This window comes from Grus americana, chromosome 1 (assembly GCF_028858705.1).
Source record: "Grus americana isolate bGruAme1 chromosome 1, bGruAme1.mat, whole genome shotgun sequence".
In the NCBI taxonomy this organism is placed as follows: Eukaryota; Metazoa; Chordata; class Aves; order Gruiformes; family Gruidae; genus Grus; species Grus americana.
In genome coordinates, this window is record NC_072852.1 from 169,206,002 (window position 1) to 169,220,003 (window position 14,002).

Genomic DNA, 14,002 nt, shown 5'->3' on the forward strand with positions numbered 1-14,002 from the left:
GCTTTAAGAAAATAGTAGCTAGATTTAACTCCTCCACAGTTTTAGAAAAAGGAGGGCACATTCAAAGGACTATTCCTTCACCTATCATTATCAGTGACTCATATTGCCATCAAAAGCAGAGCCATATGGAAATTATACTGTATATACTGAAATAAACACATTAGAAATAGAGTGCAGCATCGAAGCAACTAGGCAACAAAAAATTGGGAAGAAAAATAACCCCTGTCTCTGAGAGCAAAGAAAAAAGAGTGTACAGCATTGTTACACAGAGAGTAGTTGCAATGCCAAGAACTTTGGTGTGACAGCACAAACAACTGCTCTCTGCTTTTTAAACATTTATATGATGCTTCAAAGTGGTTAACACCTAGTTATTAGGGTTTCAGAAACAAACATTTAAATGCTTCATGTCTCCTCTACACCCATAAATGCCACAGAAATAGTCACTGATGAAAAATAGTGTGTTATTTACTCACTTTCATAAGTGAGCTTTAATGGGTGCTAGGCATGAAAATCCATGCATGCTGAAAAGAGAATGTACTCCATGGAGTCACATTCAGTAAATGCAGTCCACGGGGCCACAAACTTTCAAATGTTTGTGGATTAAAAGAAAAGAATTACATCCCTGGAAAACCAATTAGCTGTCTGGTTTTACACATTTTTCTGCCATACGGATGAGAATATTTTTTAGTGAATTGTTCTCTACCAAAAAGAAGATCTGGGAATTTAAAAAAAAAAAGACGACAAAAACCCCACCCCCAACTTCTGGCTAAACTCTGTTTTCATCACTAGATCAAAGATCCTTTAATGTGTTGGCTCTTTAATAACACATTAAAGAAAGGTGACTTTGATGCAACACCAAGCCACTGTCTTCCAATTATTAGAAAGTAGGGTAGAAAGCTGGATTGTATCAAGATGACAATGGAAGAAAAAAGGAGGGAAAGGAAATTCCACAAGTTTTCCCACAAGTGTACTGACAGAAAAGGGTATAAACCAGAGCTGGTCAGTACGCTTGTCTGGCTGAGCCCTGTACCTGATCACCACAGTCTATCCTGTCTCCTTATAGCTTCTTACTCGTAACAATGTCTCTGTGTAATCTCACTCTCTATCATGTGTGTGCGCGCGCGTGTGCATGCACATGCTGCAAGCACTCTGCGCCAGCTGCTGGAGAGACCTCTCTGTGGGTGAGTGAAATCTGGTGCCAGCCACTGGAGAATGGGGGTGTGGGTGCCCCTGGTCTGTGGTGTCAGCTACTGGAGCCAGTGGGGTCTCAGCATCAGCTACTGGAGCCAGTGGGGGTCTTTAACCCCCAACCACTGGGGCAGGAACAGTGTGTGTTCCCCAAACCAGCTACTGGGGGGACTGGGGTGAGTGAGGCGAGTGAAAAAAAATCCAGTGCCAGCAGCTGGAGCAGGACTGCGGGTCACAGCCCATGTGCCTGGTGCCGGCTGATGGAGGTGTCTGTACCTTCCCAGCCTAGGTGTGCATGTGGTGTGCCTGTGTTTTCACTGGCAAACTCCAAGCTGGACCAGACAGTGAGTAGGGCGCCTAGGTTTGGGAAGGGGTTCATGCTGGTATTTTGGAGGGACTCACAAGTGTGGGATGAGTGTGTGAGTGCTGTATGTTTGCAGCGAGCACCCAGCTGGACCAGCTGGCAGTTTGGGGACCCACGGGGCTGGTAGGAGGGGCCGGGATCCAGGCAGGGGAGCATGCTGGTGTTTGGGGGCTCCGTGAACGTGCACATGCTTGTGAACCTGGACAGCGTGGGGTGTGTGTGCTGCACTAGTGACCTTATGCCTCTGGCAGCCCAAAAGATAGAAGGGATGTGGCTGTCTGGGCTTATGTCTGGTGTGAGTCCTGAGTGTGGTTGAACCTGCAAATGGGAAAGTGTCAGCCATGCCCCTCAGCCTGGGCAGAGACCCGGGTCGCTGAGCACCAGGCTGGGCTCCAGCAAACAGGCAGGAGGGGCCCTGGGCTGCAGCAGCTGGAGGAGGTGGCCCTGCTCTTAACATCCCTTAACACCTCTCTAGGAATGAAGGAAGCAATTCCTCTTGTTTTGTGAAAGCATTTTACTATGCTTCTTTCATCATCCAATTCTGCTGACACCACTGAAAAATAATTTACACCTTGCTATGTCCTTTTCCCTCCCAGTTCCAATGTATGGGAGAATTCTGAGAGACTTTAATTTGTTAGGTACCCTTTAGACTTGAGTCACAGCTGAGGATCAAGAAAGGTCTTTTTCCCTCTTACCTCTTTATGCAACTTACAGCTGAATGACACAATCTAACTGTTAATTTAGCTGAGTCTACCAGGCAGGAACAGCAGGGACAGCTCAGCCAAATAATGCTTGCAAACACCAGAAGAGAAAGAATATCTCTAAATCAAACATCATGCAGACTCAATTGTATGGCTTTTGTTACCCCACATTTAAAGGTTTCTGTCTCTCCCTTGCACACAGCATTTTACTACTGATTGTTCAAAACAGTTGTAAATTCTTTTTTTCCCTATATCTAGCCATTCAAAAATATTTCAGGAAGCTCTAAGAAACAGAACATAACCTCTTATTGATTAATAATCAGTGGGTTTTGTATAGACAACATATTGAATGTTCATCTCCTGGTAGCAGTAACATGGTATTTGCTGAACACCTTCAGCAATTTCCAAACACAGATTTGATAGTTTTCAAGACACTTTGAAATTGGATTGCTTATGTAAAGGTCTTTGTTCAATCTTCTGGCATGCTGGAAAAAATTCTACTGTAATGCCAATCAAAAACTTAGTTTCCAACATTACATAAGACTTTCCAGATTTAACACTGTCACAAAGTAAATGCTTCACACTTCAGAGTATCGTCTGGCCAACATATTTATTTTTTGTACCATTAGGAATGAGACACATTGTTTGTACATAACAGACGAAAATGAATCTCTCCATACATCAGTGCTGACTTCTATCTTTCACCAGATTATTTTCAGATTTGCTGTTATCTATTTTTAAAACTGTGATGTGGCTTACAGATCTGAATTTAGTTTTTTGAGTATCACTGATTTTTTTCCTGTGATATATGAATGAAAAATTATCTAAAAACCTCCTTAAGGAAATTCTTGCCATAATGACCAAAAAAAAAAGGCAAAAGAAAAGAAAAAAGTTATCTGGAGAATTGTGAAAAAACATGCAAAAAGAGCAAGTCTTCTGCTCTATGGCTGTGGGTAAATGGAAAATACTATTTAATGCTCTCCAGGGTGTCTATATTGCTGCAGCTGTGAAACTTTGTCACTACTCAGAAAGTGAGTCTTTGATAACATCATAAAAAAAGCTGCTATATCCAATCCAGTACTGAATATAGTGTGTTTTCAGGAAAAGATAAATACTGTAATAAAGCACAAGGCAATGTGTCTACAAAAACTTGACCACACATATAAAGAATGTACATATGTATTTATCTAGACCTATTTCATACATGCATTACTCTAATTCCATCTAAAACTATAGTCCAACAAGACTGAGTAGTTGACCAATCAAAATGGAGGAGAACCCACAAGCAAGAGGTTTGTCTTTCACTTCGTTTCGATTTCCTTTGCAATCTCGTACTTATTACTGTTTTGATCAGACCTGGATTACATTCAAGGAATGCATTAGTTTTCAGGGGCTTTAATATATTCTTAAAGTAATATCTCTGTAAAAGGATTTACTCAGTTTCAAATAAAACTTTATTTTCTTGCAGTTTTCACTGAAAGGAAATGGTGGTCTTGTTAAAACAAAGCACTGCATGATTGTATATAAGTGACCTGTCAGATTATAAAATCGACCAATGTGTAATGTTTTGGGCATGCTTTTAACAGCTACATAATGACTGTTTTCTCAGTTTACTGAATAGAAATTAAATAAAAGGAATTAGTTTGTCCTGTAACCACCTTACCATTGGGATTATGAGGAAACTATGGTTAGAAATTATTGTTGCTAAACTTTACAATCACCGATTTTGCAAGCTCCGCTATCCGCTAAACTGGGTAATCTACCCCACTGCTAAAATACCAGCACCAATCACCAAGCTGGATGCCTTCCAAAACCAGGTCTAATCAGACTGCCTGAAGGAAAGCAGGTCAAAGGTGAGTTTATTGAATCTATAAATAACAAATTGTTTGGTTCACTGAATTGTAATACAATGCCCTATCTGTACATAAGATCACATATTTAAATGCTATAAAACACCTTAATAAAACATTAAGGTTGTAGAGTTATGCACTTAGTAGTCAGGAAATACTTCAATGTCTGTTATAATAATGTCATAATAATGTAATCTAATGTATTTTCTCCACTGCATATATACATATATATATATATCCATAAGTATACAAAATAAACAGCATTTTGTGAAATATGTGTACCATTTAATATACTGGAATTTGGGTCATTAGAATAATGTTTTAAGATATCCCGAGGGATCACTATAACCTTGTTTTAATTATACACAATTGTAAGATTTTCTCCTTGCTGTGACAACCTATTCGGACCAGACTGTAACTTGTAGTGAAGCTGCTATTTGTCTGTTGTCTCCTATGAAGCCAGTGGATAGGAAGGAAAATGAGAATGGACAGTGACACGCTAGCCATGACTTTCTTATACTTGCCAGACAGAACAGCTATGAGGGAACTGGAAGAATAAGCTGTTTAAAAAGGAGAGTGAACGAACTCACAACCAAATCTGAAACATGATATACAGTACTACAGCTCTAAAAGGTCAGGATTATGATTCTGGGAAAAGAAGGTAAAATAAAAAAAAAAATAAAAATCTAATACCCACCTCAAAATATTTTCCCACCTTTTTTAAAAAAAAAAAAAATCCTCTTTATTGTATCATTGTAGAAGACCGCTACTGTATGCGGTTTGTCTGGACACTGCTGCCGCACCACCACTTCCCTGTGTTGGCATCCTGCCTCGGGGGGCGGGGGGCGCCGCCCTCCTGGTCTGCAGGCGGGTGCTGCCGTGCGCTTGCGCAAGAGCCAGGGCGTGAAAAAAAGGAGAGGGGAAGGGGCAGAGGAGGGCTTCCCGAGGGGGCAGCACGTATAGCACGAGCTGCATGTGTGCAATCGCGATCTGCGCATGAGCATGGGACCTGACCCCTATAAAGGAGTGCGCGCAGGGCGGTGAGGGGGCTTTTTTCTTTTTTTTTTGATCGTCGTGTGTCTCCTGAAATCTGCTTCGACACAAGCTTGCGACGCTTAGAAGTCATAGAGGGCGCTAACGGAACAGCACTGGACTCGGAGTGGTGGTAACTAGATTCCTCCCCAACTTGGACCCTCCCCCTCTCTACCTCCCTACCTCTCTTTTTTTTTCCCTTCTCTTCCCTTTCCTCTTCCTCGCTTGTCTCTTTATATAGTTCTCTTCCCCCTGTTCATCAAAAATAAAGCTGAAAGGTTGTACGACATTTGACTCAATCTAGTGTCCTAATCTCGTCCCTGGGATCATAATGAAACCTCCCCAACATTGGATCGGGACGTTTTAATTGGCATCACGGACAGGATCCCTTGGGACGAGAGTGTCGTACAACCTTGTTGTGGTGTGCTGTGTGACTGTGTGTGAACGAGACGTACAAGCAAGTACGAAGCGAGTGCGGAGTTCCGATCCACGGTTCTGCTCTCCTGCGAGGGAAGCAGCCGGAGACGAACAAAGCGTAAGGAAGGAGTGGATGTTGATTCTTTTTTATTGATAACTTGTGTATTAGTATACGGTTTGGCCTCCTGGGAGCGTATAGGGGAAAATTGGACTTTAAGGTGTGGCTCTCCTGGGACAATATTCCCTTTGTAGGACATGGCTGCCCAGAAGGCAGGCGATATTTGTGACTGTGCACCCGGATGGGCTGAGGAAATCAATAAGTTACATGATTTTTTGGAGGTATACGGATCTCGTCCCTTGCCCCTGAGGCAAGATTGGGCAAGGCACCATTGGTTCCACTTGCAAAGTGTAATAGACAGAATGACAGTAGTGCAGAGGAAAGCTAAGGTTAAAAAGGGGAAGGGAAAGGCTATAATTGGTGCTGTGTTGGGAGTGTGTTTGCCAGCTGTGGTGGAGGAAAGGAAGTGGAGGTCCTGTCAGGCTGAGGCTGTGGTAGCTTCTCTGCAGGCAGCAATAACAGCGCTGCAGGAACAGCTACAGGAAAATAAACGGGCGCTGGAGGAGGAGAAGCGCCAAAACCTGATATTGAAGGAGGAGTTGAGAAACCAACTCCTAAGGGAGACAGACGCTCTAGCAGAAGAGGAAGTACTGCTCGAGGAGAAAGGGATACGGCAAGTCTATCCCTGGGGAGACATAAAGGGAGTAAAGGAGGCTGTAAAAAGCCCCCCCCATATGTGCCCACAAGTTAAAATGGAATATGTATATGAAGACAACAGTGACAATCGCCCCCAGGTTATTACCAAAGAAATTCCTTTCATGGTAACCGAATTGGCTAAGCTGCGAAAGGACTTCGCAAGGACTGTGAGAGAATCCGAAACTGAATATGTTTGGAGGGTGTCCCTGTCAGGGGCAGATGGGGTCTTTCTGTCAGAGAAAGAGGCAGAAGGATATTGGGGCCCAGGTGTGTTTTTAACCACTGGCGACCACCAAGCCCCATGGTCATTAACTCAGAGGGTTGCATATTGGGCGGGAGGGTTGAACTCCGTGGGAAGGGGAGACCCCCTAGCCATAACAGCTTCAGTAGATCAGCTGGTGGAAAGTGTGCAGAAAGCGGCTTGTCTGCAAATGATGTACGATCGGGAACTTAAGCCCAACCTGAGCTCCCCAATGCTGTTGCCGGTAGATCCCGAACGAATGATGCCCCTGATACGGGGACTTCCCGATTCTTTAAAACCTATCGGGATCCAACTGCAGGGGAGAATTCAGAATACACCCAGTGAGGAGAGAATCATGGCTGCCCTGGAGGGAATGGTGACCCCCGAGCATCAGCGGCCAGGGAGGAAGGCGTGGACCTGGGGCGAGATAGCGCAAGAGTTAATCAATTATGGGAGAAAGTATGGACCTGTTAGCCGATCATACCAGAAAGTTGAAACCCGAGCTGTGCAAACGTCAGAACAAGGAAGCGGGCGGCTGCCATTCTCTGGGAGGAGCCCAGATCTAACTGGAAAAGAAAAGCCCCTAACCCAACAAGGATTATGGCAGTTGGGGCTGAAAAAGGGCGTTCCCCAGGATTTGATGGATGGACTCCCGACTAAGAAGTTAGAGTTGCTTGTGCAAAGATGGTCCGGACAGGGAACTACTCCTAGGCCGAGTCTTAATACCTTACCAATAGTGAACATGGGGAAGGAACAAGAAGGGGACGAAAGAATGGCGGGAAACTAAATCCTCTGCACCCCCCAGGGTGAGGGGAGAGGCAGAGGGTGGATGTTTATAAGGCAACTCACCTGCAATGAAAAAGGGGACTTATAGATTACGGTGGTGGTAGGGCCAAAGAAAAGGCCTGTAACCTTTTTAATTGACACCGGAGCCCAAATTACAGCGCTAAGACAAATTAAGGCGGAACAGTGTGGTATCTTGATCCCGTCCAAACACCTCATAGTCCTAAATGCCCTGGGTAAAACCCAAACCGTACCTATGACCCCAGTGACATTGTGGCTACCAGGAGAAGGTCCCATTGACACTATGGCAGCAGTGGGGCCCTTCCAAATGAACCTCTTAGGTATAGACATCCTGAAGGGTAAACAATGGTGGGATACCCAGGGGAATTTGTGGTCTTTCAGTGTCCCCCAATTTAGGCAGCTAACCAGAACCTTCGGTGCGGCAGTGCGCCTGCTACGAGCGGTGTCTCCTCTCCCCCCCTTCCTGACTAACCAATGTAAAACCCTATCCATTATGGCAAAAGGGGCCAGAGGGGCCCGTTTGGCCCATTGGGTTTTACTCATGCAGTTTTAAAGATGCTGAGAAAAGATACACAACGTGGGAGAAAGGCCTATTTGTAGTTAGTCTAGCTTTGAGAGAGGCCAAACGAACCATTCGAAAGCAACCCATAATTCTTCAGGGCCCGTTTAAGGTGACTAAAGCAGTCCTAGCAGGAACCCCCACCCCCTGACGGGGTGGCTCAGAGAGCCTCTGTGCGAGAGTGATATGCCCAAATAGAACATTATTGCGGTATTTTTTCCATGTCCAAAGGAGCCATCAAGGTGCTAAACATACAAGATGAGGTAGACTTAGGCAAAGAGACCCCTCAATTTCCCCCTGTGATACAGATAGCTCCCCCATTTTCTGAACAAATGCACAACATATGGTTGACAGATGCCTCGTCAAAGCGAGAAGGAGAGGTCTGGAAATATCAAGCTGTAGCACTCCAAGTAGACACCAAGGAACAAATCATTACCGAAGGGGAGGGTAGCACACAAGTGGGAGAACTGGTCACGGTATGGAGCATGTTCCAACATGAAGCCCAAACCACTTCCCCTGTATACATTTATACTGACTCTTACACAGTATTTAAAGGTTGCACAGAACGGCTACCATTCTGGGAGCAAAATGGGTGGGAGGTTAACAGAATACCGATATGGCAGAAGGAAAAATGGTGTGACACCCCAGTGAGCCGGTGGAACACTGAAGTAGATGAGTTAGCTTGGTTAGTTTCCCTACAAGACACCCAAATGAGGGAAAACTAGGAATATTTGTTGGAATGGCTGCATATAAGGTGGAAACATGCAGGGATTAATAACCTATTTCGTGAGGTGCAGGCTCAAGGGTGGCCAGTTACCAGAGAAGAGTGCAAAACATGTATAATCTCTTGTGAAGAATGTTGTGTTTGCTTAGACAGACACCGTCTGGAAGACTACCCCCTGCACCAGAGAGAGGGAAAGGGTTTATAGGAGGCCTGGCAGGTTGATTACATCGGGCCGTTTCGAAAATCAGAAGGAAAATGTTATATACTGGTGGGTGTCGAAATAGTATCTGGACTAGCACAGGCTACAGCGTGCGCCAAGGCGACTGGGGAGAACACTGTGAAGGCCCTGAAGGAATGGTTTGGGACCTTCCCCAAACCACAGTCTATTCAATCTGACAATGGTTCGCACTTCACAGCTAAGATAGTTCAGGAATGGGCAGCCCGGGAGGGAATTTCATGGGTGTTCCACACCCCATACTACCTGCAAGCAAATGGGATCGTGGAAAGAACAAACGGGCTACTTAAACGCTTCCTGAAACCACACAAACCAGCATGGGCTGAGCGGGTGGGGGATGCAGTGGCCAGCGTAAATAGCCTCTGGGGAACAAATGGATGCCCAAAAATTAGGGCGTTTTGCCCACAAGCCCCGACAATCATACCCACCTCACACAGCCCTGATCACCCTGACAACCCATCCCACTTCCCCGGACAACCTGTTTTAGTTGAACTCCCCACCGTGGGAGCAGTACCGTTAGTATTAGACACACCAATAAATAAATACACTTGGAAAGCAAAAGATGCCAGCGAGAAAGTCCATAAGATTCACGCTAAGTGGATTATTCCTTCCTTCTAACCCGAGGAGCGAGTTTGTTTCTGTTCTTGTTTTTCAGGATGGAACAGCTGAGCTAGACACATACCCCCAGAAGAAGCCAAATGGACATTGATTGCGGTTTAATCAGAATGTGCATGCTATTTTTGATTATTCTAATTCAGAAATGTGTTTATGAAGGCGATGAAAAACCAATTCCTCTACCTTCCCCCGACCCATATGATCCCTTTAAGGACAACGAATTTGTATTACTGGCTAAAGCAGTAAGTCACTTTCAATTTGAGTCGTTGGGTTTGTGGAGGACCTCTGGGGTTGGCGAGTTGGCCGTGGACGTCCACACCCCTCACCCCAGACCAGATCATAAGCAACTATAGTGAAACCGCGGACGACACTTGGGGCGACAGTGAGACATGGCCAATTCCATTTCCAACTGTAGGGCAGTATTGTCTAAACCGTACTCAAAGGGGAGGGATTTACATGGGGAAAAGTAAGTGTCAATGGACACTCACGCACAAGCTAGTTGATAAAGATGGGGTGTCTACATATGGACGTGGCTTAATGAAACCGGGCGCAATCAGGGATTCAAGGGATATTGGTCAAACAAAAATGAAACCTTATCTATCTGACAACCCAATTATGACCCATATGAGCAAATTCGTGAGTGGAAAAATAATTCTGGCGCTTGGTATTGCACCGGCCAAACAAATAATCACCCAACTGAGTTTTTTAGCCCTCTGGGCGACGGGGACACAATTTATTTTCAATTCCCAAAAGGGGCAGCTGGACCATTTGCTCATGGCGTCAAGGCTAAGAAAGGGCGTTATTGGATCTGCGGACATACCGTATATAAACATTTACCCACAGGATGATTGGGAATCTGTTACATAGGGATTATCTGGCCCTTATTTTTTCTTTTGCCAGAGATAGGCAGACCTCGGTTAGGAATAAAACTGTATGACAACCTCAGAGATAGAAGTATTGCCTGTAAGACGCGATCTATTGAGGTCAATCTAGGTGGGATGCAAAAATGGGGAAACAATGAGTGGTCTCCTGAGCGAATAATTCAACATTATGGACCTGCCACCTGGAACTCTCATGAACCATTATCAGGGGCAAGAGAACCAATTTATAATTTAAATCGGATAATCAGACTACAAGCGGCTCTAGACTCAGTAAGACTGCTGATGCAATAGATCTTTTAACCTGCCAATCCCAACAGATGTGCATGGCAATTCTTCAACACCACCTGGTCCCAGATTACCTGTTAGCTGAAGAGGGAGGGGTGTGCGGGAAGCTAAACTCTTCCAACTGCTGTTTAGAAATAGATGACGTAGGTGAAGTGGTCCTCCAACTGACCAAAGACATTAGAAAATTAGCCCATGTCCCTGTCCAAACCTGGAATGGCTGGGATGGTGATTTGCGGTCCTGGTTACCAGGAGCACTGTGGGTAAAGCAGCTGCTATTGGGTTTGGTATGCGTGGTTGTCATTTTAATATTTTTGCCATGTGTAATCCCTTGTTTTATTCAATTAATCTGACATGTAGTATCTAATATGCAATTTGTTCCTACCACCTCACCTGATGGCATAAAATGGATCCATGCCGTTCACCAGTCAGAGCCAATCACAGTACCCATTGTTTAAACCCTTTCAAATTCCCAAATTGTCTAAGAGAAAGATTGCATATTAGTACCCATATCGTGCTTGCCAGTTGTTCTATACTTGCTATAATGGAAAACTACCTCACTAACCTGCTTTTTCAAGTTTGTTCTGTGAAGTTAAACGTTGTTTGCTATTGAGCATTCCTCTACCATACCCCACAATGTTCTTCCTTCCCGCACCTTCCTTTTGCCCCTGTCCCTATTTCTCACTCTTACTCTCTTCCCTCTACCTTCTCCTTTTCTTCCCCCCCCCCACTAAGGAGACCTCAATGTCAAGCCACGGGGTGGTGTAAAGACCGCTACTGTATGCGGTTTGTCTCGACATTGCCGCCGCACCACCACTTCCCTGTGTTGGCATCCTGCCTCGGGGGGCGGGGGGCGCCGCCCTCCTGGTCTGCAGGCGGGTGCTGCCGTGCGCTTGCGCAAGAGCCAGGGCGTGAAAAAAAGGAGAGGGGAGGGGGCAGAGGAGGGCTTCTCGAGGGGGCAACACGTATAGCACGAACTGCACATACGCAATCGTGATCTGCGCATGAGCATGGGACCCGACCCCTATAAAGGAGCGTGCGCTGGTGAGGGGGCTTTTTCTCCTTGTTCCTCTCCTCCTTGTGTATCTATTGGAATCTGCTTCGACAAAGCCTGCAACACTTGGAAATCATAGATGGAACTAACAGAACAGCACTGGACTCGGAGTGGCGGTAGCTAGATTCCTCCCCAACTTGGACCCTCCCCCTCTCTATCTCTTTATCTCCCTACCTCTCTACCTCTTTTTTTTTTTTCCCCTCTCTTCCCTTTGCTCTTCCCTGCTCTCCCGGTTGTCTCTTTATATAGTTCTCTTCCCCCTGTTCATCAAAAATAAAGCTGAAACGTTGTACGGCATTTGACTCAATCTAGTGTCTTAATCTCGTCCCTGGGATCGTAACGAAACCTCCCCGACATTGGATCGGGACAATCATAAGTAAGAGTTCCTGAAAAAATTAGAGTTTTACTTATCAAATGCCCATTCCCACTGTTTCCCTTGTGCTAACACTGATGTTATCAAGGCTCTGCTGGGAGCTATATCAGGTAAATAATTTGGCTGAGAATTAACCTTGCCCCCCACTTTCCTAAAAGATCAGTTTTTAGAAGCAGCATATATTTACATTGAGCTGTGACTGTGGAACCCAAAGGCTCATAGCTGAATACTCACAATCACAGTTTAGCTAACACATTTGCCATGAACAAGTTCCTCTTTTTGTACTACACCATTAAACTCAAATTAAGAAAATCATTCTCACTTTATCAAGTAAATGTAGTGTGTGGGAGAAACAAAACTGGATTATAAAAAGAAAAACTACTAGGCATTACAGCTGACTGCATAAATACATTGCATAAAATAGTGCCCTGCTTTTCCATTAGCACTGATACACAAACTCCCTGCGACTCAGTCTGTCCTTAGAGCTTTTGGTCTTGGTTGACCTGAGAACATGTATTATGCCACTGTTTTCATCCTTTCTTTTCAACTCCCTTGTCTGCAGTACAAAAAAATAAAGGAAAAAAAATAATCCTATTTTATGGTAGAAGGTATTCTATACACAAAGGGTAGGCAGAACTGAACAGTGAAAAGTCAACCATGCAGTTATAATAATTCTTAGCAACAGCTGTCTTTTGTACACACAGAGATCTGGAACAAATAAGACCTTTCCTCAGTTGCTTCTCAATACAGCAGGGGAAAGCATGTAGCACCCCAATGAACTCACAGACAGAGATCAGTTTCTGTGAAGTTCCAGTCATCAGAATCAAACCCACTCAAGAAGGGAGCTAGAATACAACTGCAAAGTGCCTCTACAGATTTTCTTCTCCCTTGAATTAGTAGCACATCAGCAGTAAAGCATAGTGACCTGTGCTAAGTGTTCTGAGCTCCCAGTCCTAGATCAGTCCATCAGAGCTCTGTTCTGTAACCTCTGAATCCTCAGTCATGGGGGTTTTATGTGGAACACCTTGAGGTTCTGTCTATGTTAAGGAATAAAAAAAAAAAAAAAAAAAAAAAGCATGTGGGACTACTCACAGAAACTGAGGTCTACCCTCATGGAATGATTGCTGTCCATACAATTCAGTTCTCTCAATCTCCAAAGCAGGCTAGCTGCATCCAAATGACCTGTTCTGAATGGTCCCTGATCCATGCTCAGAGATTCTTTGGGAAAGTACTAGTTGGCCTAGACAAAATACATGACAGGGACTGCTCTAAGAATTTAACAGTGCAATGATCAAGTTCCAGGCTTGGAAATGTCCTCTAGCATCATTTGCTTTATTGGTATAGGTACAGCACATAATTTTATCTGCCTGTTTGGATAAAGTTTCTCTGTTACTACTAAGTGAAACTTCTACTGACATAAATAAACTGTCATAACTGCAACCAAAATTAGACAACAATTACAACATAACTTACACAGGTATGATGTAAAGCTAACCCAAGTTTTGACAATACTTAGGGTACTGACTGCTGGAAGATGTGAGACTATACAAAAGGGAAGATTATTCGATAGTCTCTCCGTATTTATATTTCTTATTTTCCATTTCCATCTTCCTAGTCAGTCATTGTTCAGAAATAGAATAATGGGATAGATGGACTTCTGGGTTTCTTATCTTTAGTTTGGGCTTCGTACTGCCACTTAAGGAAGTAGGCATGTCAAGACCTCTTTTTCGTTTATTTTACAGTCTAATTTTAGGTCTGCTTTAACAAAGGAATGTAACAAGCAATAAGGAACAGATGAACTGATGAAAGACAAGGGATATGGAGCAAACACAGCTGCTCAATAAAAAATGTGCACATCTGAATATCTCAATTTTATCATAAAAATAAAATACTAAACATTGTATTTAGAAACAAACAACAACAAAAAT

General features: G+C 44.1%; 1 protein-coding gene across 1 annotated transcript; it reads left to right on the top strand.

Annotated features, from left to right (window-relative positions):
• The first annotated feature begins 5,807 nt into the window (after positions 1-5,807).
• On the top strand, positions 5,808-7,334 carry LOC129204954 (uncharacterized). The gene has a single exon (XM_054821839.1). The coding sequence runs from the start codon at positions 5,808-5,810 to the stop codon at positions 7,332-7,334; it is 1,527 nt and encodes a 508-aa protein (XP_054677814.1).
• Positions 7,335-14,002: the final 6,668 nt, after the last annotated feature.